The sequence below is a fragment of the Bombina bombina genome, chromosome 6, assembly GCF_027579735.1.
Source record: "Bombina bombina isolate aBomBom1 chromosome 6, aBomBom1.pri, whole genome shotgun sequence".
Classification (NCBI taxonomy): domain Eukaryota; kingdom Metazoa; phylum Chordata; class Amphibia; order Anura; family Bombinatoridae; genus Bombina; species Bombina bombina.
The window spans coordinates 534,178,215-534,204,523 of record NC_069504.1 but is presented as its reverse complement, the minus strand read 5'-3'; the positions used below and the strand labels follow the sequence as shown (position 1 = coordinate 534,204,523).

The 26,309-nt window shown below is 36.0% G+C and overlaps 1 protein-coding gene across 1 annotated transcript in view; it reads right to left on the bottom strand.

Annotated features, from left to right (window-relative positions):
• The window catches only part of FBN1 (fibrillin 1), a 244,697-nt gene that overhangs the window by 192,109 nt on the left and 26,279 nt on the right, over window positions 1–26,309 (bottom strand). The window contains 2 exon segments of the mRNA XM_053717459.1: window positions 21,563–21,658; window positions 22,637–22,732. Coding sequence (XP_053573434.1) covers window positions 21,563–21,658; window positions 22,637–22,732 — 192 coding nt within the window.

Sequence of the window (26,309 nt, the reverse complement as noted above, 5' to 3'; positions counted from 1 at the left end):
TTTTTTTAAAAAATAGAGAGGGGCTGCAAATTAACAAGCTAGAACCAGTACTAATGAGTACAAATTTCACTAATTAAATTATTATTTTTGATCTAAAAATGGTCTACAAGCTAATGGCAGAGATAAAATTGTTTTCCTCTTTAAACCACTAATAGGTTTTAATATTCTGAAATGCCAGTCATTTAATCATCATCATGAGAACAGTCATCTTGTTTCTCCTGAAACTAATTTCAATGTATTATTACATTGAATGCCTAAGACATTTGGTTGTTTAGCTATTATTCATAATAATTTTACTTTCTGGTATATTGATCTGCTTTCTGATAATAATGGTGTTTAAGTTTGTAGCATACGTGGGCTGGAACCTGTGTCTGGCACATAGACAGCACCTTTATTTAATGCTGAATTTTAAACAAGCCAGTTACTTTCCATCTCTGATGAAGGGCACTATTCATAAACATGATCATGTTTCTTTAATGCCAGTATAATGTTTTTCATCCATGATGCCTCTGCTCAAATCAGCATTGCAATCAGTTTGTGCATACTGCATGTTTGTTGTGAGGAAAGCATACTTTAAATTGGGACAAATAATCTGTGGCTAATTAGAAAAGCAATGTGTGTTTTTCTTGAAGAGGATAGAAATGATTATGTATTCAATATGTATATAATGTATATTAGCTTGCAAATGTTTTACTTACTCTGATATTTTTTCTCAACCCTTATACATGACATATGGCAATAGTGGAATAGGGATACAGTGAAGAAAACTGGTGACATTCGCTTGCCAAATGCAATAATATTACTTTATAGCAATGTCCAACATATGTTTTTATAATGTAGGTTACCACAACTAAGGAGCAAGTACACACTAGAAGCTAGAAATGGTATTTGTGTATATAATACAGTATGTCTGTAGAATAATCATTTGGGGGCAATTCTTCCAGGATTTGTCAAACATTTCTTCTTTACAGAATAGATAGTAGATGTATGTCCAGGGGAAGGGTTACTAATAAATACATTGAAATGATCTGAAATATAAACTATACTAAAAATGCATCACTTATAAACATTTTAGGCACACATCAGAATAGGAAATTGCACTCAGTTATATTATTACCAGATTATAACCTCAACCCACACACACACACAACAGAATAGGAAATTGAACCCAGTTATATTATTACCAGATTATAAACTCACCCCCCCCCCCAACACACACACACAACAGAATTGGAAATTGTACCCAGTTATATTATTACTAGATTATAACCTCAATCCCCCCCTACACACACACAGACACACAACAGAATAGGAAATTGTACCCAGTTATGTTATTACCAGATTATAACCTCAACCCCCCCCCCCCACACACACACACACAACAGAATAGGAAATTGTACCCAGTTATATTATTACCAGATTATAACCTCAAGAATCCCCCCACACACAACAGAATAGGAAATTGTACCCAGTTATATTATTATCAGATTATAACCTCAACCCCCCCCCCCCCACACACACACACACAACAGAATAGGAAATTGTACCCAGTTATATTATTACCAGATTATAACCTCAAGCATCCCCCCACACACAACAAAATAGGAAATTGTACCCAGTTATATTATTACCAGATTATAACCTCAACCCCCCCCCCCACACACACACACACAACAGAATAGGACATTGTACCCAGTTATATTATTACCAGATTATAAACTCAACCCCCTCCACACACACACACACAAACACACACAACAGAATAGGAAATTGTACCCAGTTATATTATTACCAGATTATAAACTCAACCCCCCCCACACACACACACAACAGAATAGGAAATTGTACCCAGTTATATTATTACCAGATTATAAACTCAACCTCCAACACACACACACATACACACAACAGAATAGGAAATTGAACCCAGTTATATTATTACCAGATTATAACCTCAAGCACCCCCCCCCCCCCCAACACACACACACACAACAGAATTGGAAATTGTACCCAGTTATATTATTACTAGATTATAACCTCAATCCCCCCCTACACACACACACACACAGACACATACACACAACAGAATAGGAAATTGTACCCAGTTATGTTATTACCAGATTATAACCTCAACCCCCCCCCCCCACACACACACACACAACAGAATAGGACATTGTACCCAGTTATATTATTACCAGATTATAACCTCAAGCATCCCCCCACACACAACAGAATAGGAAATTGTACCCAGTTATATTATTATCAGATTATAAACTCAACCCCCCCCCCCCCCACACACACACAGACACACACACAACAGAATAGGAAATTGTACCCAGTTATATTATTACCAGATTATAACCTCAAGCCCCTCCCCCCAGATATCATTGAGATATCCCAAATCTAGATTATCTGATTGACGGCACCCAGCCAAAAGAATTGCTAAACTGATACTTGTCTGTCCTTCTGAATGAAGATGCCCATTGGCAACTGATTACTTTGTTCATTTATACATGTTGCTCTAATGGGAAAACATAATAGAAAGTTGGATAACATGACCCCATACTAGGCACTTACGTTTCACTTGAATAAATACATGACACCAGGATGTGGGGATATAAAGGCCGCAGCTTGGTTTATTGAACAACATAAATAATATATCAATAACATAACAAATAGGAAGTTAATCATATCCATAAAAACCCTGAGGTGCTTGCCCGTCCACTACACGTGCCGTTCCTACCACTAAGAAGGGCACGCCCCATTGTATAAAATTCTCCCCTGTCAATCAAACAGGAGGTACCAACAATCTTCTCTTGATCGAGACCACCACAAAATAGACAAGCACCCCACGCCGTGCCCAAGCTGCGACATACTGCTCCAACCCGTGGAACAAAACAAAAAGGGGGAGGGAGGGAGCTTCTCCTCATCTGTCCTGATCGCCATCCGATGCTCCCGGTCATGCACCTGATCCGCCCTGCCATGGGTCCGCCCTGCCACGGCCCAGCAAACAGCACCTGACAAGTGGCCATCGTAGTACAGGTACACAACTACCTGCCGTTCTACAGGTCCTGCCAATTCGCTGTGCGCAGGAAGCATCAGCTTCTCCTCGTGCCGTCTGTTCCTGACTGCCGCTCTTCCACTACATGCCCCCGCCTACACTCACGAGGCCCAACCTACTGACCCCCATCTGACCCTTTCACTTGGCCTCCATGGGGGTCAAAGAATCCTTTATTCAATGTATTTCCTTCAGGGTTCCTCTTGGGTTTAATAACATAACTCAAATGGAGATGAAGTTCTTGTCAGCGATTCTTTAGTATTTACTGCAGGAGACTGTGGGGTTAATAAAACTCAGACAGTAATAATAATTTAGTCTGTAAGCTGGTAAATAAAATGACATGGTTACAAGTACGTGCTTATTGACACAAGGCCAGCATGAGATACACTGATCTATGGGGTTGATCACAAACCTTTAGAGAAGTTTATCTAATACATTTTGTAAAACAAAATAAAAAAAAATCACTGTTAACTATGTCTGATACATCATTTAAGCTTTTCAAAAGGCTTGTGATCAATCCTTAAAGGAAAATGATAGCCACATTTTGAAGCACTTGAAAGTGATGCAGCATAGCTGTAAAAAGCTAACTAGAAAATATCACCTGAACATCTCTATATAAAAAAGGAAGATATTTTACCACATTTCCTAAGGATTATTTATTTTGTCCCCTTTTTCTGTAATTCCATTCTAAAATTTTGAGCTTTTCAGTTCCTGTTAGAAATGAAAATGCAGAACACTGTTATTTTCCACACAGCCATTGGCTGCACACTAAAGTGAACTATTTATAACTGTCCCTAATTGACCACAAAAGAGAAAGTAACCTAAGTTACAACATAGCAGCTCCCCTCGTTTTATAGATACTAAGGAGCGGATTTAACAAAGTGTGAGCGGACATGATCCGCTGTAGCAGATCATGTCCGCCGCAAATTGATAAATGCCGACAGCTTGTGCAATGCCGCCCCCTAGACTGTCCCTTTAAGTTATTTAGCATAGGAGTATTATGTCCCTTTAAGTTTGTCATTTTTACACATAGTGCCAGATTACATGTGGAGCGCTATTTAACGCTACCGCTCGAGCATGCCCTAGATATTTATATGTATGTATCTCTATGTTAAAGTCCTTTGCCTGACTTTTTTTTTTTGTTACCCCTGAGACCTCATATCTTTGAGCCCTTATAACTTTTTTATGCAATATTGTTTTTAATTAATTTTTATCATAGTATTATTATGAGTGTAACTGTACACCCAACCTGCGTTAACTTCAATTGTGCTCAAGCAATCGGGTTTACTTTCAATTTATAATACAAGCGAAAAACCTGACGTGCACAAACACCTGCGCTAAACCCCTTATCACTCGTGCATAACTGTTATTGCTCCACATGTAATCTAGCCCATAATGGGCTAGACTACAAGTGGCGGGCTAAGGTTAACACGCATGCAAAATTGATAAATCGTGCACACGTTATGCTGTGCGCAAATTACAAATTTTAAGTAAACGTGACCGCAAGAGCACAAACTAAATTTGTGCTTGTTGGGTTAGACAGACTGAAGACCTTGAGTAAAGGGTTAGGGCTAAAAAAAAGTTGCATTGGACAAAATATAAATACATTAAAATAAAGTGTTACACTCATATATAAAATATCTAATGAAAATTAGTCACATAAATATTAAAACATTTACAGGGGTTTAAGGTATATGGTATATGACAAGGTATTTGAATGGAAAGGGCTATAATAGATATATGCATACATATATGTGTAAGCATGTATGTATATATACATATGTATATATATATATATATATATATATATATATATTTATGTTTATATGTAATTGTGTGTGTATATATATATATATATATATACAACAACATTTAAAATTAGGGGGAGGTAAAAGGTGAGTTTAAAATCCTCCACTATGCACAAAATATAGAGAAAATAACTCATTGTGTAGTTAATTAACAAATCTAGACAGGCCAGAAGGCTTGCTATTCTCACAGAAAACCTTTGAATTACTCTCGCCTAGATTATGAGTCTTGCGTTAGCCTTAAAAAGCAGCGTTGAGAGGTCCCAACACTGCTTTTTAATGCCCGCTGGTATTACGAGTCTTGAAATGACAGGCTCACCGCTCACTTTTTTGGCCAGACTCGAAAATACAGCAAATCCACTTACGTCAATTGCGTATCCTATTTTTTCAATGGGATTTGCCTAACGCCGGTTTTTACGAGTCTGACAAAAAGTGAGCGGTAGACCCTCTCCTGTTAAGACTGGTACCGCATTTTAAAGTCAGTAGTTAAGAGTTTTATGGTCTAACGCCGTAGCATAAAACTCTTAACTAAAGTGCTAAAAAGTACACTAACACCCATAAACTACCTATTAACCCCTAAACCGAGGCCCCCCCACATCGCAAACACTAAAATAAAATATTTAACCCCTTATCTGCCGAACCGGACGTCACCGCCACTATAAAAAATATATTAACCCCTAAACCACCGCACTCCTGCATCGCAAACACTAGTTAAATTTTATTAACCCCTAATCTGCCGTCCCTAACATCGCCGACACCTACCTACATTTATTAACCCCTAATTTGCCGCCCCCAATGTCGCTGCAACTATATTAAAGTTATTAACCCCTAAATCTAAGTCTAACCCTAACACCCCCTAGCCTAAATATAATTTAAATAAATCTAAATAAAATTACTATTATTACCAAATAATTCCTATTTAAAACTAGATACTTACCTATAAAATAAACCCTAAGCTAGCTACAATATAACTAATAGTTACATTGTATCTATCTTAGGATTTATTTTTATTTTACAGGCAAGTTTGTATTTATTTTAACTAGGTACAATAGTTATTAAATAGTTATTAACTATTTAATAACTACCTAGCTAAAATAAATACAAATTTACCTGTAAAATAAAACCTAATCTAAGTTACAATTACACCTAACACTACACTATAATTAAACAGAATAATAAAAAGCCCTACCCTATACTAAATTACAAATAGCCCTTAAAAGGGCCTTTTGCGGGCATTGCCCCAAAGTAATCAGCTCTTTTACCTGTAAAAAAAGTACTATACCCCCCAACATTAAAACCTACCACCCACACACCCAACCCTACTCTAAAACCCACTCAATTCCCCCTTACTAAAACCTAACACTAACCCCTTGAAGATCACCCTACCTTGAGAGGTCTTCACCCAACCGGGGCGAAGTCCTCAAAGAAGCCAGGCGAAGTGGTCCTCCAGATGCGCAGAAGTCTTTATCCAAGCCGGGAAGAAGAGGTCCTCTAGACTGGCAGAAGTCTTCATCCAGACGGCATCTTCTATCTTCATCCATCCGGCACGGAGCAGCTCCATCTTCAAAACATCCGACGCGGAGCATCCTCTTCTTTCGACGTCGACTGTAGAATGAAGGTTCCTTTAAATTACGTCATCCAAGATGGCGTCCCTTCAATTCCGATTGGCTGAAAGAATTTTATCAGCCAATTGGAATTAAGGTAGGAAAAATCCTATTGGCTGATGCAATCAGCCAATAGGATTGAACTTCAATCCTATTGGCTGATCCAATTAGCCAATAGTATTGAGGTTGCCTTCTATTGGCTGATTGGAACAGCCAATAGAATGCAAGCTCAATCCTATTGGCTGATTGCATCAGCCAATAGGATTTTTTCTACCTTAATTCTGATTGGCTTATAGAATTCTATCAGCCAAACGGAATTGAAGGGACGCCATCTTGGATGACGTCATTTAAAGGAACCTTCATTCTACAGTCGACGTCGAAAGAAGAGGATGCTCCGCGTCGGATGTCTTGAAGATGGACCCGCTCCGCGCCGGATGGATGAAGATAGAAGATGCCGTCTGGATGAAGACTTCTGCCCGTCTGGAGGACTTCTTCTTCCCGGCTTGGATGAAGACTTCTGCCCGTCTGGAGGACCACTTCGCCCAGCTTCGTTGAGGACTTCGGCCCGGTTGGGTGAAGACTTCTCAAGGTAGGGTGATCTTCAAGGGCTTAGTGTTAGGTTTTATTAAGGGGGGATTGGGTGGGTTTTAGAGTAGGGTTGGGTGTGTGGGTGGGTGGTGGGTTTAATGTTGGGCGGGTATTGTACTTTTTTTACAGGTAAAAGAGCTGATTACTTTGGGGCAATGCCCCGCAAAAGGCCCTTTTAAGGGCTATGTGTAATTTAGTGTAGGGTAGGACTTTTTATTATTTTGGGAGGCTTTTTTATTTTATTAGGGGGATTAGATTAGGTGTAATTAGTTTTAAAAACTTGTAATTATTTTATTATTTTCTGTAATTTAGTGGGGGGGTTTCGTTCTTTAGATAATTTTATTTAATTGTATTTAATTGTAGTTAATTTAGGAAATTAATTTAATCATAGTGTAGTGTTAGGTTTAATTGTAACTTAGGTTAGGTTTTATTTTACAGGTAAATTTGTCTTTATTTTAACTAGGTAGCTATTAAATAGTTAATAACTATTTAATAACTATTGTACCTAGTTAAAATAAATACAAACTTGCCTGTAAAATAAAAATAAACCCTAATATAGCTACAATGTAACTATTAGTTATATTGTAGCTAGCTTAGGGTTTATTTTATTATATAAGTATTTAGTTTTAAATAGGAATAATTTAGTTAATGATAGTAATATTTATTTAGATTTATTTAAATTATATTTGTTAGGGGGGTTAGGGTTAGACTTAGTTTTAGGGGTTAATAACTTTAATATAGTGGCAGCGACGTTGGGGACGGCAGATTAGGGTTTAATAAATATAATGTAGGTGTCGGCGATGTTGGGGGCAGCAGGTTAGGGGTTCATAACTATAATGTAGGGTTCTGCAATGTTGGGGGCAGCAGATTAGGGGTTCATAAGTATAATGTAGGTGGCGGCGGTGTCCGGAGCGGAAGATGAGGGGTTAATAATATAATGCAGGTGTCGGCGATGTTGGGGGCTGCAGATTAGGGGTTAATAAGTGTAATATTAGGGTTGTTTAGACTCGGGGTTCATGTTAGAGTGTTAGGTGTAGACATAAAAAGTATTTCCCCATAGGAATCAATGGGGCTGCGTTAGGAGCTTTACTCTGCTTTTTTGCAGGTGTTAGTTTTTTTTTCAGCCGGCTCTCCCCCATTGACTGCTATGGGGAAATCGTGCACGAGCACGTTTTACCAGCTCACCGCTAACGTAAGCAACGCTGGTATTGAGGAGCAAAATTTTGCTCTCCGCTCACTTTTCTGCGGCTAACGCCGGGTTTGTAAAAACCCGTAATACCAGCGGTGTCTGTAGGTGAGCGGTGAGCATAAACTGCTCCTTAGCACTGCACAGCCTTACCGACAAAACTCATAATCTAGCCGATTGTTTCCAATGCAGAAAAAGTCTGGGTAAGATATGCAAATTAGGTTCACAATGACACACCTTTTTACTTCAAGTCTGCTTTTCAGCAGATTCCCTTTACGCCAAAGCATCACCGTTCACACAGCTTATAAGCTTAGCTACTGTTAGTGCAGTGATTCATAACCATCCCAGGACAGACTGTTTCATGGTTATTGCCACTCATCAGCTGGGAGAAGGTTTGAATCACTGCTGGGTGAAGTTGATTTCGTGGCAAAATACAACAACATTTACAATTAGGGGGAGGTAAAAGGTGAGTTTAAAATCCTCCACTATGCACAAAATATAGAGAAAATAACTCAATGTGTAGTTCATTAACAAATTCTCTGTATATGTATATATATATATATATATATATATATATATATATATATACCGTATATATATATATATATATATATATATATATATATATACATATACACACAGTATCTCACAAAATTGAGTACACCTCTCACATTTTTGTAAATATTTAATTATATCTTTTGATGTGACAACACTGAAGAAATTTCACTTTGCTGCAATGTAAAGTAGTGAGTGTACAGCCTGTATAACAATGTAAATTTGCTGTTCCCTCAAAATAACTCAACACATAGCCATTAATTTCTAAACTGTTGGCAACAAAAATGAGTACACCCCTAAGTGGAAATGTTCAAATTGGGCCCAATTAGCCATTTTCCCTCCCCAGCGTCATGTGACTCGTTAGTGTTACAAGGTCTCAGCTGTGAATGGGGAGCAGGTGTGTTAAATTTGGTATTATCGCTCTCACACTCTCTCATACTGGTCACTGGAAGTTCAACATGGGGATTTAAAAAAAATAATTGTTGCTCTACATAAAGATGGCCTAGGATATAAGAAGATTGCCAAGACCCTGAAACTGAGATGTAGCACGGTGAGCAAGACCATAAAGCGGTTTCACAATTCAGGTTCTATTTAGAACAGGCCTCGCCATGGTCGACCAAAGAAGTTAAGTGCACGTGCTCTGCGTCATATCCAGAGGTTGTCTTTGGAAAATAGACGTATGCGTGCTGCCAGCATTGCTGCAGAGGTTGAAGGGGTGGGGGATGAGCCTGTCAGTGCTCAGACCATACACCACACACTTCATCAAATTGTTCTGCATGGCTGTCGTCCCAGAAGGAAGCCTCTTCTAAAGATGATACACAAGAAAGCCCACAAACAGTTTTCTGAAGACAAGCAGACTAAGGACATGGATTACTGGAACCATGTCCTGTGGTCCGATGAGACCAATGTAAACTTATTTTATTCAGATGTTGTCAAGAGTGTTTGGTGGCAACCAGGTGAGGAGTACAAAGACAACTGTGTCTTGCCTACAGTCAAGAATGGTGGTGGGAGTGTCATGGTCTGGGCCTGCATGAGAGCTGCCAGCACTGGGAAGTTACAGTTCATTGAGGGAACCATGAATGCTAACATGTACTGTGACATACTGAAGCAGAGCATGATTCCCTCCCTTCGGAGACTGGGCCGCAGGGCAGTATTCCAACATGATAATAACCCCAAACACACCTCCAAGACAACCACTGCCTTGCTAAAGAAGCTGAAGGTTAAGGTGATGGACTGGCCAAGCATGTCTCCAGACCTAAACCCTATTGAGCATCTGTGGGGCATCCTCAAACGAAAGGTGGGGGAGCGCAAGGTCTCTAACATCCACCAGCTCCGTCATGTCATCATGAAGAAGTGGAAGAGGACTCCAGTGGCAACCTGTGAAGCTCTGTTGAACTCCATGCCCAAGAAGGTTAAGGCAGTGCTCGAAAATAATGGTGGCCAAACAAAATATTGACACTTTGGGCCCAATTTAGACATTTCCACTTAGGGGTGTACTCACTTTTATTGCCAACGGTGTAGACATTAATGGCTGTGTGTTGAGTTATTTTGAGGTGACAGCAAATTTACACTGTTATACAGGCTATACACTCACTACTTTACATTGCAGTAAAGTGTCATTTCTTCAGTTTTGTCACATGAAAAGATATAATAAAATATTTACAAAAATGTGAGGAGTATACTCACTTTTGTGAGATACTGTATATGTATATATATATATATATATATATATATACACACATATAAACCCATATATACACATGTATACACATAAATACATATGTATATATTTAAATACCTGAAAGCCAAAAAAAAAAAACATTTTAAGTCAATATTAATATTATATAATGTGTTTTACTGTGTATGTAATGTAAATATTTTACAATCCAATGTTCTTTACATAGGTAGAAATGTTCTATGTATTTTTATATAGATATTCCTATATATACCTGTATATACATATGCTAATATATATATATATATATATATATATATATATAAATATATATATTACAAAAATACATTAGACATATATAGAAATATATATTTAAAAATAAATAGAACATGTTATTCTATGTGTAGAACATTGGAATGTAAAATATTAATAACTACCTTCGGATTAGCGCAGTTGGTCTAATGCGTGTCTGGTTGGCACGCGAGCGATAAGTGTTCATTTTTTTCCAGTTTGCCTCTATAGAGAGAAGAAGCTAGTGTGGTTGCAATATCCGAAGTCCTGAAGTTAGCGCACGTCGACTTTTGTTCACATGCAAACATTTTTACATTTTAAACTTTTAATACCTTCACCAAACTGTGCGCGTTAAAAGTTTAATTCTGGTGGTGCAAGTAAAAGCACTAAATAGTGCATCACTTGTATATATAATTTGGTATTTCCTACAGTTTTGGCTTGCACATTTTCTTTTTGCCTGCTATTCCACAGCATGGCCTGGATGTTCCACCTAACACTGCAGTGTATTTTTATCCATTTGAAAAGCCTATGAAATGATTTTTCTACAATAAAAAGAAATGTTTACAGTAAATGCGGAAGAACACAAATCTTGACAAACTATTCTACATTGTAACCTTGAAAACAAATTGATGGAATAAAATCTGATTACAGGACATGTTTATCTTGCAATGTGTTGTGACATCTCTTTAGGCCAAGAATTCACATGTAGTTCCAAAAACACCTGTCCTGGCCATCGTTTAAAAGAATAATAAACTACTTGTAATTACAAGACATTTCTTGCTATAAAATAACATGTAACAAGAGACAGGAAACCCCAAAATGGTCTTTCATGATTTGGAAAGAACATACACTTTTAAACAACTTTCCAAATTATTTCCATGATCAAATTTGCTGAAGGAACAGCATTACACTACTGGCAGCTATCTGAACACATCTAGTTAGCCAATCACAAGAGACAAATGTGTGGAGGCACCAATCAGCTGCTAGCTCCCACTAGCGAAGGTTATGTGTCTAATCTTTTTCAACAATAGATACCAAGAGAATGAAGCACATTTAAAATTAGAAGTGAATTTAAAAGTGTCTTAAAATAACATGCTCTATCTGAATCCTGCAGGTTTAATTTTAACTTTCCTATCCCTTTAACATTTTTTTAAACAAAATAACAACATTTTACTGCAATTGTTTTCAGTATCCAAATTCCACCTTATTTCGAGGAGCCTGGGCTTGAGACTGCAGACAACAAGGCTAGTCACTATCATTAAGACGACATAAAATGAATTGTTTAGCAGTTGATATCTGTTAAAGCCAAATAGAGAAATATATGTAGCAAGGTTAGCCTAAAGATGTCTGCATTGTGCATTTGCAGCTCTGAGAATAAGAAATTCTACAATTATCCACTAATCTACAAAATCAACAACTTTACATTATACCTTTAACTAATTCAAACAGCCGGACTTATAATGGACTGTAATAGACTGAAATGCCATAGAAAAGGAAGCCAATAAATACCAGAGTTGAGCTCAAAGTTTTCACAGGGCAAACACTAACATGTTCCATTGGAAAATAACATTTCTTACTTTCATCAAAGACATCTAAATATCCAACTCCAAACAAAACATTTATCAGACTTACATTTTATTAAAACTAACTTAAAAACAGTCCTTAGTTGGATGCTCCAGAGCATGAATAAGCATAATTCATTTAGCAACAATGACAAACATTTTCTTTCATTTTGTATGGCCCTGAATCAAGATTTTTTTTTTTCTTTTTCTTTTGTGACTATGAAAAAAAAAAAACACCTGCTTTTGTCATTTCAAACATCTGTCAGATTAAAAGAAATAATGTAGATTCCTGGACACTGATCAGCACAATTTATGTGATACATTTCTTTTTTGCATCTATTTCTTTGTTGAACTAGAAATTTAATACAGCTGAGCACATTACATTTCTTTTTTCTAAAAGATGTTGAAAAAAGGATGAACTCTCGCACACCCTGTAAAACATAAATTTCTTACCAAAAAGAATATGTTATTCATATGTTCTGTACATTAGGTCAATTATTACTCACACGTTTGGACACTTACCAAGCACCTCCACCCTTTGAAAAAGAGCTCACTGTTTCAGTGTTTAACAGCGTCTTGCAGAAGCGCTGTTTGTAAGGCCTTGATACAAACTGATGTTTTATGTTTTATCCCCACTATGCTTTGGCAACAAAATGTTTACATCTCTAGTCTTAATATTTCAAAAGTTAAATGAGAAAAAAAAAATGTTTACAGAAAGTAAGTTACTAACGCACACCTAATGTAAATAGTAACATGCACTGGGGTTTTAATTGGTTTCAATTTTTAAACAACCCGGTTAGTTAATGACAAGTTTTATAAACATTGTGATACTAACACCTCTCCAAACTGCATGTCTCCGGTTAGTGTAATTTAACCTTTCAACATCTTTCCAGTCAGTAATGCTAAAGCCATAAAACAAAAAGCAAAATAAATGACACTACGACAATGAATGAAATGCAAACGAGAATAATCAGGAGCAAATTATGTTGCAATCTTTCTGTTCGCTAGGAGTTCAAATTGAAAAGTTTGTGAATCTTAGCTGTGCTCAACAATGAAGGATTTTGCTATAATACAATGATATATAACTTTTATTGGAATACAATGAGGGGAGATCCATAATCTAAATATAACTAATTAATCAAACACAGAGAAGCAGTTATTAAAAAAAAATTAAGGTTAGTGATATATTTTGGGATTTTGTTTTCAAGCCAAAGTATCCTTTTTTTGTTATTCTGCTGTTCTTTAAAGGGGCAGAAAGGTCAAAACTGAAATGCGCATGGGTGCCTTTCAATTTTAAATAGAAGCAGTCAAAATTGAAATGCATCCATGCACATTTCAATGTCTATCTCTTTAAGATAAAATTTATACTGAAGTAAATTAGTTTGCTGCATACATTAGTTAGCGTTTAATTTAAATTCACTGTGGTAATAAAATATCAAATGTAAAACATATATTATATATTTAGGAGTGTATGGGTTTATAGAAGGGAGGCTATGCTAAACGGTTCCAGTTACATTTTTATATTTAAAGGCACATTAAAATTTCATTTCCAATAAAAAATCATTATGCATAATGTTAAAAAATTGCTGTGTGCTTTCATTATTTATTTTGCCTGCTTTTACTGTACTCTACTGTAGAGATTCTTCCCATCCCGCAGGAGGCTGGGGAGCATTCTGTGGCATGCAGAATGCTGACACTCCTATATGCTTCATGGTGATTGGCTGATATTTGCAGTAGCTTGCTTATATCTGTACCTAATTGGCCACATAAACACAAGTAAGATAAGGAACATACAAGAGCTGCATGCAGATATTTTGCCATACAGTATTGTGTTATTATAAAAATGTATTTTAATGTACCTTCAAAGAGCGAGATTTATAGCCAACGGTCAACAGGTATGGTGTCTGTTGTGAAATTATAATATATAATGCTTTTATCCTAGTTTGTGCTCTGACTTGTAAATGTATATGATTGTTGCAAAGAAGCAGGGGCGGGGACAGTGTTGTTAGAGTGAGGAACCAGGAAATAAAGTGTGTAGAGCTAGTTGCTGTATAAATGGACTATATTTCTGGATTCACCTGGATTTACAAACACTACATTTTGGTGATGAGGATTATGTTTGAACCCTATTGCTTTGTCTCAGCAAACAGTGAGTAACCTGCTGCAATACCCACAAGAATGGCTGCATGTAATGAATACAACTTCCCTGTGTTTGACTCTGATGCAGAACTTAGCTCTGTAGGCCCAAGATGGCTAAAATGGATTCAGAGATTTGAAAATTACCTTATTGCTTTGGATGTTACTGATGTAAACAGAGAAAAAAAAGGCTTTACTGCTTCATTTAGGCTTTACTGCTTCATTTAGGCTTTACTGCTTCATTTAGGCTTTACTGCTTCATGGAGAAAAAGTGTATGACATTTATAATACCTTGAGGCCTATTTATAAAATGTCTGTCGGACCTGATCTGACAGTGCGGATCAGGTCCGTCAGACATTGCTGAATGCGGAGAGCAATACGCTCTCCGTATTCAGCATTGCACCAGCAGCTCTTGTGAGCTGCTGATGCAACGCCGCCCCCTGCAGAGTCCCGGCCGCCAGCAGGGGGTGTCAATCAACCCGATCGTACTCGATCGGGTTGAATTCCGGCGATTCCTGTCCGCCTCATCAGAGCAGGCGGACAGGGTTATGGAGCAGTGGTCTTTAGACCGCTGCTTCATAACTGCTGTTTCTGGCGAGTCTGTAGGCTCGCCAGAAACACGGGGCATCAAGCTCCGTTCGGAGATTGATAGATAGGGCCCATAGTCTGCAACCACTGACACATAACATGATGTTAAAAATAAACTGACAGCATATTCTCTCCCTAAAAAGAAAACTCAGTGTGAAATATACATTTTAATATTACACAAAAAGAAAAGACTGTACACTGGCACTACGATTAATACAATAGTGTAAAGCAGATAGTAAAAAAGAACAATTAGCCTACAATCTACCCAGTGCTATATTCCTAAAATGACTGAAAACCAAAAGAGAAGAATAAGAAGGGATTTTTAAGCACAATTACTAGGAAAATATAACCTTTAACAGAAAAGTAAAAACTCATATCACTTGTAATAGCCACCCACTAACCAAAAAAGGAACTAGGGAAAAGAACCCCCACCTGACACAGAGGTTCCAGTTATCAGCCAGGGATCACAAGGGGATATATTAAATATTTATCTGGTTTGGTTCCTTCCCCTATTCCCTTGTTGTTGTATTATTTATTTTTGGGGGGGTTACTATCACAAGTGATAGGAGGAAATTGTACTTTTCCTTTAAAGGTTATATATTTCAGTATTAATTGGGCTTAAAAATCTCTTCTTGTTCTTCACTTTTGGTTTTCATATTTTAATATTAGCAAGAAACAGGAACCATATAATATATATATTTTACTTGGTACAATTAAAAAGCAGGAAAAAAACACTAAAATAAAATGTGTTCTATTTTAAAAAAATGAGACCATGTCATGTATTTTTGCTCCCATTTATAACCCATTGTTGGCATTAAAAAAAACATATCTTTATTATTTTTAAAAATGAAGCAAAAAAAACAACAACCACTCCAGGTTTAAAGTTACCAAACGAAAATGTAGATTACCATGGGAAATGTGTCCTATTCTGCTGGGCTGGAAGTTTTATTTCACAGCTTAATAAATAAGAAGATCCATGCGTGATCTGTGGCCAAATAACCACATCTGTCATCAGGGTTTTGTTCCAAGAATTATTCTATGTCAAAAGAAGTAGTGTATCCAAGCAATGATGTACCGCAGATTAAGTAATTACAAAAGGCCAGATGCTACAGAGAGATGGGTGGCAAGCAGCAATGTAGTATAGTATTTCCAACAGTTTGGAGAATGTGTATATAAGTATTGTAAAATGATCTAAAGCATTTCATAGAGTAGTCACTACTATGTCAGTGGCCATTAATTAAACATGCTCACATGATATCAATTTTATTAGGGAACTATAGCAACATAGAACAAATATTTACAGATGTTTCCTTAGAAGAATAGTTTTTTTTGTCAAGCTTTTTTATTATGTGAACGGTTTTCATAACACACAATTTGTTATGGGTTGTTTTTTTGTTTTTTTGCAAGTGTCTAAATCAAATCTTTTCAACAATGGGCAATATTTCAAAAAAATGATGTTATCACAAAGCAAGCTATTTCATTTTGATTGGCAATGAAATATTCTGCAAGGTAAAAACAAAACATACATCTAATGACAAAGCTTATTATATAATAAGTAGTCCTAGGAGATGTAATGGTTAAAGGTCGATTAGTAATTAGAATACAATGTGTAGGTGCTTTCCTGTCCTTTTTATAAAATAAAACATAACATTTATAAACCCCAAGATCATACATTGATTCAAGCTAATTTTAATACTCCAGTAGACTGTGTCAAACAATGGCCCTTCCCCAAAGCTCTACCTGTAGTCCCCATTCCCACCATATATATTTTTCACAGATGAAGAATTTATGCCTTTGGCTGTCAGTAAGACACACACAACAGTGATTTGACCCTCCTCCCCTTCATTTCTATTACCACAAACAATGCAGTGTTTTTACACCCAGAATGACTACATTTAAAGGACATCAAACAATTAATAAATGCTAGATAGAATGATGCATTCAAAGAAAAGATTAGTCTGAGAATAACATGTAGATAGTTTCATTAGCTGTTTAGATATTGACAAAATAAGTGTAAAGTTTTAGTGTCTATAAAACAATGGCAATGGGAGCTGCCATGTTATAACTTAGGTTACTTTCTCTGATGTAGCCAATTAGGGACAGTTATAAATAGGTCACTAGCGTGTGCAGCCAATGGCTATGTGGAATATAACAGTGTTCTGAACTTCCATTTCTAACAGGAACTGAAAAGCTCACAATTTCAGAATAGAATTACAGAAAAAGGGGACAAAATAAATAATGAAAGTGTATTGTAGAGTTTTTTTTAATATATATATATATATATATATATATATGATTTATCATTTTATATTACCATCTCAAGTGTTTAATGTCCCTTTAACAGCAGTGTTTAAAGATATGCTTGTGCATTGTCGCTTCTATTCAGGCAATATTTGTAACATATACAGGGTTAGGAAGCTTTTAAAATGTAGCTGCTAATCAGGGGACTTTAAAAAACAAAACAAAAAACACAACAAAAAACACTGCCAGTAATTTTATATAGACTTTGCTGGACAGCCTGCTGAAACACTGGACTGTATAGATGAATACTTGACACCTGGAAATCCTAGACTGTATTTTTAGGTTATAGGGAATGAAGAAGAAACTGAAGTTATCTCTGAAACATTACGTCAAAATAGCTGTGTGAATCAGTACTGATATTGCTTTATATGTCTACATATGTGTTTATATGTGTGTATATATGTATACATATGCATTATGTGTTTATGTGTGTATATATATCTACATATGTGTTTATATGTGTGTGTATATATGTATACATATGCATTATGTGTATATATATCTACATATGTGTGTATATATCTACATATGTGTTTATATGTGTGTATATATGTATACATATGCATTATGTGTTTATGTGTGTATATATATCTACATATGTGTTTATATGTGTGTGTATATATGTATACATATTCATTATGTGTATATATATCTACATATGTGTTTATATGTGTGTATATATCTACATATGTGTTTATATGTGTGTGTATATGTATACATATGCATTTATGTGTTTATATGTGTGTATATATATATATATGTCTGTAAATACATACAGTATATACACATATAAATACATATGTACACATATAAACATATATATATACAAAGATATAAATATTTAGACATGTATATGTTTGTATCTCTATATTAAAGCCCTGTGTCCTTTTTTTAACCTGAGACCTCATATCTTTGAGCCCTTATACATTTTATGCAATATTTTTATATATTGTATTATTAGACACTGTTATTATGAGTGTAACTGTACTTTTAAAAGATTTATTTTCCACTTTTTTGTCTTGAGTAACGGTTAACCAGAGCTCTGAAGTTGTGCAATCCCGACGCATGTTACATGAAATTACACTCAACCTAATGCATTTACTTGTAAAGGCAATAAGAGCCGCGATAAAACCCTTATCGCTTGCGCACAACTGTAAGGGCGCCACTTGTAATCTAGCCCTATGTTTTCATATTACCTTGATTAAACATAAAGAAACAGGTAATCATTTTTTTATATGTGATATTAAAAAGGTTACACAGATACGCAGACCAATGTTACCTGTTACATTTCAGATTCCATTAAAGAGACACACCTCCTGATTTTGTGCTTGTCCCACACAGGAAGGCCAAAAAGCAAATTCTGTGTAACATTGGTTTTCCTAATAATGCTGCAAATCAATAGCTCTTTTAGGAGATTTACATCATTTCAAATTTTTTTTTTACACAAAATAACAAGAGGTGTTTTTGTCACTTTAAGTATGCAATTGTTTTATGAAGCATTTTAAAAAATATACAGTATATAATTTACTTCATACAACTGCTATCTACAGTATTACAAAGGGCAAGATTTAATAAAGTTGCACGGACAGGGGTGTACATCTTCCACCTGGCATTGCATCACCGTTTTTAACACTGCACACTGCAGCTAGTGTGCAATGTCACCCCCCTGTAGAGGCTCTCAAACTCCCCAGTCGGAAAAGTCTGTGGAGATTGAGAGCAGGTGATGAAGTTTGCACATGCAAGCCTGCAGCCAGATCCTATGATAAATCTAGTCCATAATTTCTCCTTTTTTCTTATTTTTATAGGTAGATCCACTTACATAAAAATTATGCACACAATTTAAAGAAGATAATAGGTCCCAGTGGGCAGGAAACAACTATTTTAGAATGCACAATGTACAGCATTGTTCCCATCATATCTTATTCAGTACACTGTTTCCTCAAACTCTCTCTACCCTCTATTTCATTTGTGCTTGAAATATAAACAACTTTACAATGTAGCCCACCAGCACTGTTAAAAATGAGCCCAGTACAAGTAAATGAATATGGGACCTTGACTTGACATTCCTAAGATTCTACACAATAAAAAGTAAAACATATACTCTATCACTTGACATATTTGCAAACAATCCTCTAAATTCTCATTTCTCCTTAGTTCTTTTGTATATATTAGACCGCAAAGGTTTTTAAAGGCCAAACATTGCTGGTGCATTCCAATGCAGTCTACTGTAATTGTAATTTCATTTCACATGATGGCATATTAGATTGCATATGGAATGAAACATGCGTAAGATTGCATTTTTGTGTTTTATCATAAATCTCTAGATATCTGGCACAATTCCTAGAAGGCTTCCTTTCCGCAGGGAATGAAACTGATCTTCAACATCTGAAGATTCATTGGTGCTTCTCAGACACATGATTCTCATGTATGCAGTTCATAAATCCAGGTTAAAAAAACAACTTAATTTTTCTTCTCCCACACAATAAAACAATTACATATAAAGTTTTTACTATGGGGTTAAGACATCAAGATATATCACTTGGATGGATTTATAATTTTCAGAAACGCCTTAAAAGGACAGCAGGTTACATTGGCTCAAATATATACATAAAGCCTTAAAACATATCACATTGCAAATTATTGACGATAAAATCTAGTAACAACCTCATAATATTATATTCTATGTTTAATAAGCAGGGATACTTACAACCAGCAATTCACTGGCTTGTAAAAAAAATAAATAATTAATGTCTCCTAGAAAATAAAGCCCTGTATATCCCGATACAATTTGTGCACTTTATATCCTGATACTCTGTATATTCTGGTAGCCAACATTAACTCACAATACAAAAATCATTGATATGTTAGCGCTACGGAATCTGTTGGTGCTCTACAAATAAACGATAATAAAAATATGTCACCTTGTATGTACAACTACCTAGACCAATGTGGCTAAGTAACATGTGTGGCCTAAGATTTTATTTCCTTATACTGTATTATGTGCTTTATATGTGTATTATATAATACATTCTTGGGAATTGTTATAATGTCTTGTGACAATGCACTATGTACAGTAAGTGTAGGTTGGGTTAAGAGCTCTGATATATTGCTGTAAATCCTGACATCACAACCACTGTGCAAGGCTGTGATTTGCCTAGATGAAGTGTGGAAATGTGTAAAATAGAATTTTGCAGCTTTTTCTATGCAAATTAAGTTATGAAGTGCTGTAATCTTATAGGAAATCACAATAATTTCTAGAATCAATTTATTCCCTTGTTTTTCTGTTTGTTTACTTCCTAAACGTGTAGTCAAAACTGCACTTCTGAATCAACCCTATTCTGTTGTAGATGAGGAAACAGCCAGTGAGTAGTGCATATCTTCAACTGGAGTGACACAAAAGCACAATATATAACTGTATTTAACCTCTTTGCAAAATTGTTTAAAAAATAAAATGATCTAATGAAATAGGGAATGCCCCTTTAAGATTAATTGTCCAGTCGGTTTCTAGATAATACAGCACTGAACAGATCATTTCATTCCCTGTTGTCTACCATTACATTATGATGATGATTATTATTATTATGGTTCATTTGTATAGTGTTGCTAAATTCCATAGCTATTTAGGATTTTTATTGAAAACACATACATGCACAAGAGGTAACAACAAGCTTGATACCTTTGCACTTATGAAGGCATAAGGGTTGAATCTTCAGTCCCATTCTTTGCAGTGACTGAAAATTCAGAGTTGAACGAGACATCAGAAAGCTTAGAGAAGATGCAGGAAAGCAGCATGCAAGGCCACAGCAATAAGAAAAAGAAGACGAAAAAAAGTGAAAGACAAGTTAATCTATCACGTAGGATGTAAATATTCATGAGTACAGCAAGACCTATGAATACCAAACTTTCTTAGACATCTTCATGTCAACTAAACAGCCCAATCCTAACCCAATAAGGAGATCTACTAAATAACGACTGAGCTGCAGTTACAAACAGAAAGAGAGAAAGGGACATTACAGTCATGTTTTACTTCTTTGTAGAATTTAAAAAAGACATTTAAAATGTAACTGAAATGTTTAATGCAAATATATGCTCTACTATATGCATGGTAGAAAACTAATGAGTTTAATCCTATTACAATATGATAACTTCATTCTGACTTAGGTGTAATACCGTTGTAAAGAGCTCAGGACCTTGCTCGTTATATAACACCTACCTCTTTCACACTGAGGGCCGGTAAAGCCATATGTGCAGGCACAGCGATTGGGAGCCACACATCTTCCACCATTTAAACATCCATGTTCACACACAGCTGCAAGTTAAAGAAAACATCTGTAATATCTTTGCATGATATGATTAAATGTATAGCACAATCTTTCATTTTAAGTAACAGAATTGTAGGTTTGTTGTAACAAAACTGTTTTTTTTTTTTTACTTTTGTTCATAAATTAAAAGTTCAGATTGGCTTTCCTCGTATGAAACATTCGCCTTTAATTTCTAGCCAAACTTTAAAGGACCACTCAATGCAGTAGTATTACATAATTAACAAGTACAAAATAAAAAGTCAATGCAATAGCAAATAAGCACTGCAGTAGATTTTTTTCTGACATTTTTTATTTTTATTCCCATTTTCCAGCCCACTGCATCATGTGAAGACAGCAGGCAATCGCAGACTAGTATACATATACCCTGTGAACTTGTGCACATGCTCAGTAGGATCTTGTTCCCCAGAAAGTGTGTATATAACAAAATTGCAGCAACACTGAAGTTTAATACACTTAGCACAAACATATTTAAATTCAATTTATTTGCAGCAATGTTTTATGTATATATGTAACACGTATACAAATATGAACTGATGTCTTATAAAAAATATTTATCTTTAAAATTAGATTTTTTTTTTACTCTTTATAGTTTATATATATATATGAAAACTGAAAGGTTGATAGCATTTTGCTGCAATTAGTGCAAAATTATGTTCCAGCAATATTGATTCCAGCAATGATAGCCCACTAGAACTTAAGACAATGGTAGTGTCATGTACCGTAGAGTCCCTTATCAAGCAGTTAAATAGAAGTATCACAAGTAACTGTATATATATATTTATATATTTATATACACATACTGTATGTGCATTTGCTCTTTCCGTTTAATGATGAATGCTGAATATGGCCACCAGGAGCAGCATTGGGCTCTTTTTCATGTGAAAACCCAGATCTTTGTGTGTTGCACTCTCACAAGAAGAAATCCAGCTTTGAAAATAGCCATATTCAGCATATATGGCACTTACGTTGGCCACAGTGTGTTCCTGCGTATCCCTTCTGGCACATACAGTGGTCCTCGCTGCACGTTCCTCCATTCATACATCTGATGTTACATTGTTGAACTGTAAGTAAAATTTAAGCACAATTTTAAATATTAAAAAATGCCTTTCTAATCCCACATTAAATATGCAATTTCATAACTACAAGTATTCTAATCTAATTAATGCCAATCATTTATATGCCTTATATTTCACTCTCAACATGTAAACTAATAAATTCCTTTTTACATCACTATATAATGACATTTTGCATGTTATATTTGTGCATAGATAAAGGTCACTATTTTGTACATTTCTTTCAATATGGGCCTAAGTGGATAGAAATCATTCAAAATATTTGGGATTTTTTTTAGACTTTATATTGTAACTTAGAAGTCTCTCTTTCACATCCAGAAGCCTGAATAGTGAGATAATCATCTCTCAAGCTACAATGTTTATTCTTTTGGTGACCTCGTTGGATGGTGAGACTTCATGGATCATCTCGCCTGAGCGGAATGCTTTAGATCAGCGGTCGCCAAACAGTGGTAGTCCACGATAAGATGTTGGTGGTCCTTGACACCATCAAGCAGGAATTAATCTCCTCTGATGGTGTCTGCCCCGTCGCGCCGCAACTCCCTACAGTGCATGGCTGGACGTCAGTGAAAACCGACAGAGGAGGAGTTAATTACAATCTCCCTATGCAATTTGCGTAGCTAGATTGTTTTTTTTAACTCCTCTCGTCCGGCGAGCTGTTTAGAGGAAGATGCTTCCATTCTAAAGCCAGCAGAGGTTGGTATAGTCTTGGCTTGAAATAGTGGCATTAAAGTTTATAAAAAAAGAGAATTTAAAAAAAAAAAAATCTCTCTTATATTTCATTTATTTTCTTCCCTTTACCTGTCTCTTTGTAGTAGTTTTTCCTAATTCCTTCAGATGGACTTACATCACTGTTTGTCTTCCTCCCCCCATCTTCTTTTTTTATTAAATATTAATTATTTTTCATTGTAATAATTTTATTCCACCTGAATTCCAGTAATTGCCATCCAGCAGATCAGCCATATCCCACTAGTATTATAGTAATTGCCAGAAATATCAGTCGTGGTTTGCTCACATCCATATTGAGAGCTTTCTGATATAAACTTAATTTATGACTCCGATGTCTGTCCATGATCATAAGTAGTTTTGAATAATTCCTAACTGGGGAGGTAACTTGGAAGTCTTGTGGTAATTTTAAACATAATTCTTTTTTTCCCACTTTCTGCCTCTCTATTTCCAGCTCAAAAGTTGGCACTCATCCTTCATCTGTCATTTAGAAGTATTCTCTCAGTTCTGTCATTCAATTAGTTAATTCCAAAAAATAATTCATAAAATTGTGTAAATATATACATAATGTAAACTTAGCTATGGTTTTGGTTATGGAACAGTATGTGTGTGTATGTAGATAGATAGATAGATAGATATACATACATACATACACACACACACACACACACATTATAGAGGTTAGTAATCTTTTAAAAAAAGTTCATATTAGTGGTCCATGGGATTCAAGATTGTGAGTTTAGTGGTCCCTGAGGTCCGAAAGGTTGGTGACCCCTGCTTTAGATCACCATTGATACAATTTTCAGTTCTCCTGAATAAAGAAAACAAGCTACACAAGAGATACAAACATTCGCTAAGTTTTTTTTAAGATCCCATTCTTGCTGATATTGATAGCAAAAGATTTGCAGCATATAGATAACCCTGCCATCATGAGTATCAGTTGTCTGTACTCAAACATTAGCTGCAAACAAATTTTGTGTAGTAACAGCTCCAAAGCTATAGCAACAGCTATTACTTTACTCTATGGGGCCGATTTATCAAGGGCCGAATGGCCCCTGATGCCCTTGTTTCCGCGCAAGCCTTCTTAAGACCGCTGATCCTTAACTGGTCCGCCGCCTCTGAGGCTGCAGACATCAATCCGCCCAATCGTGTACGATCGGGTTGATTGACACCCCTGCTAATCGGCCGCGAATTAGCAGGGGGCGGCATTGCAATGTTAAATGCCGACAGCGTGGCAGTGCACATGTAAAGCTCATTTTTAGAGTGATACTTACACACACGCACTATCACACATACACTCACACACACATACATGCATACATACAATCACACATAAATACACATACACACACATATATACACACGCACACACATGCATTCTCTCAGATACAAACACACATAAACAAATATGCACACACACAACATATATACACACGCACACACATGCACTCATACACACTCGCATGCCTTCACAAATATACTCACACACTCAAACACAGACAAACACTCACACCACACAGTATTTATCAGCAATAAAATACCGCATCACAAAATATATTTATACTAAACTATCTTTAAAAGCATTTAAAATTTTATTAGCAAAGTTTGCACTGATTTGCAGTCCATGGACATGAAACTTACATGGGGCCAGATTACAAGTGGAGCATTCAGAGGCGTAACTAGAAACCACAGGGCCCAGGTGCAAGAATATAAGAAGGGCCCCCCCCCACCACCCCTCCCCCTCCAAAAAAAAATGAATTTAATACATATATATATATATTTTTTTACATTTAACCCAGAAAAAATGTGAATCAGATTACATGTCTGCAAAAGGAAGTACCCTGTGCCCACAGTCTGTGAGATGGTCTGACCCCCTATTACTGTATATATATAGTGACACTATTTAACCCCCTAGTACTGTATATAGTAAGTTAGTGACACAGTCTGTAATCTGCCAGTGAGATGGCTGGCCTGACCCTACCCGCCCAGTACTTTATAAAGTGACCACAGTAGTCAGTTACATGGTCCACCCCCCCATACTGTATATAGTGGTACTGTATAGTGACACTGTTTACCCTCTGCCCCCCCCCCCATGCTGTAGTAACAAGGTCTGTAATTTGCTGGTTCCACAAACATACACACACACATACATACATACATACAAACACACATAGTCACATACACAAACACACATACTACATGCATAAATACACACACAGTCACATACATACACACACATAAACACCAATGGGTAAAACAGAAGCACTAACCCCTGTAGTCATGTCACACTCACATGATATCAGTGCAGGCAGTGGTAGGTTAACGTTTTTTATAAAAATATATATATATATATATATATATATATATAAATTTTTTTAGCTGGGCCCCCACCCTCATGGGCCCAGTCACACCTGCGACCTCTGCACCCCCTGTAGTTTCGCCCCTGGGAGCATTATTTAACGTTCCCGCTCAAGCGTTAACTGTGCTAGAAGTAAGCTTTAGGATCAAGTCAGGTTGCGCTCGTATTATGAGTTGAAAGTTATCCCAACAAGCACAAAAAGCTGAACTTAGAATATCCCGTGGGCATTCACGTATTCCCAATAAAAGTCAATGGAGCAAAAATCGTGTGCAAACCTGATGGCTTATTTTCATGTGAGTTAACCCGACATGAAAATATGAATATTTTTAATTCCAACGTTCTTCGCATACAGCAATATGTTCTATTTATTTATAAATAAATATTTATATATATATATATATTTGATATTTTTTGGTACATGCTTATATATAGGTATAGCTATATACACACACACACATATATATATATATATATATATACAGT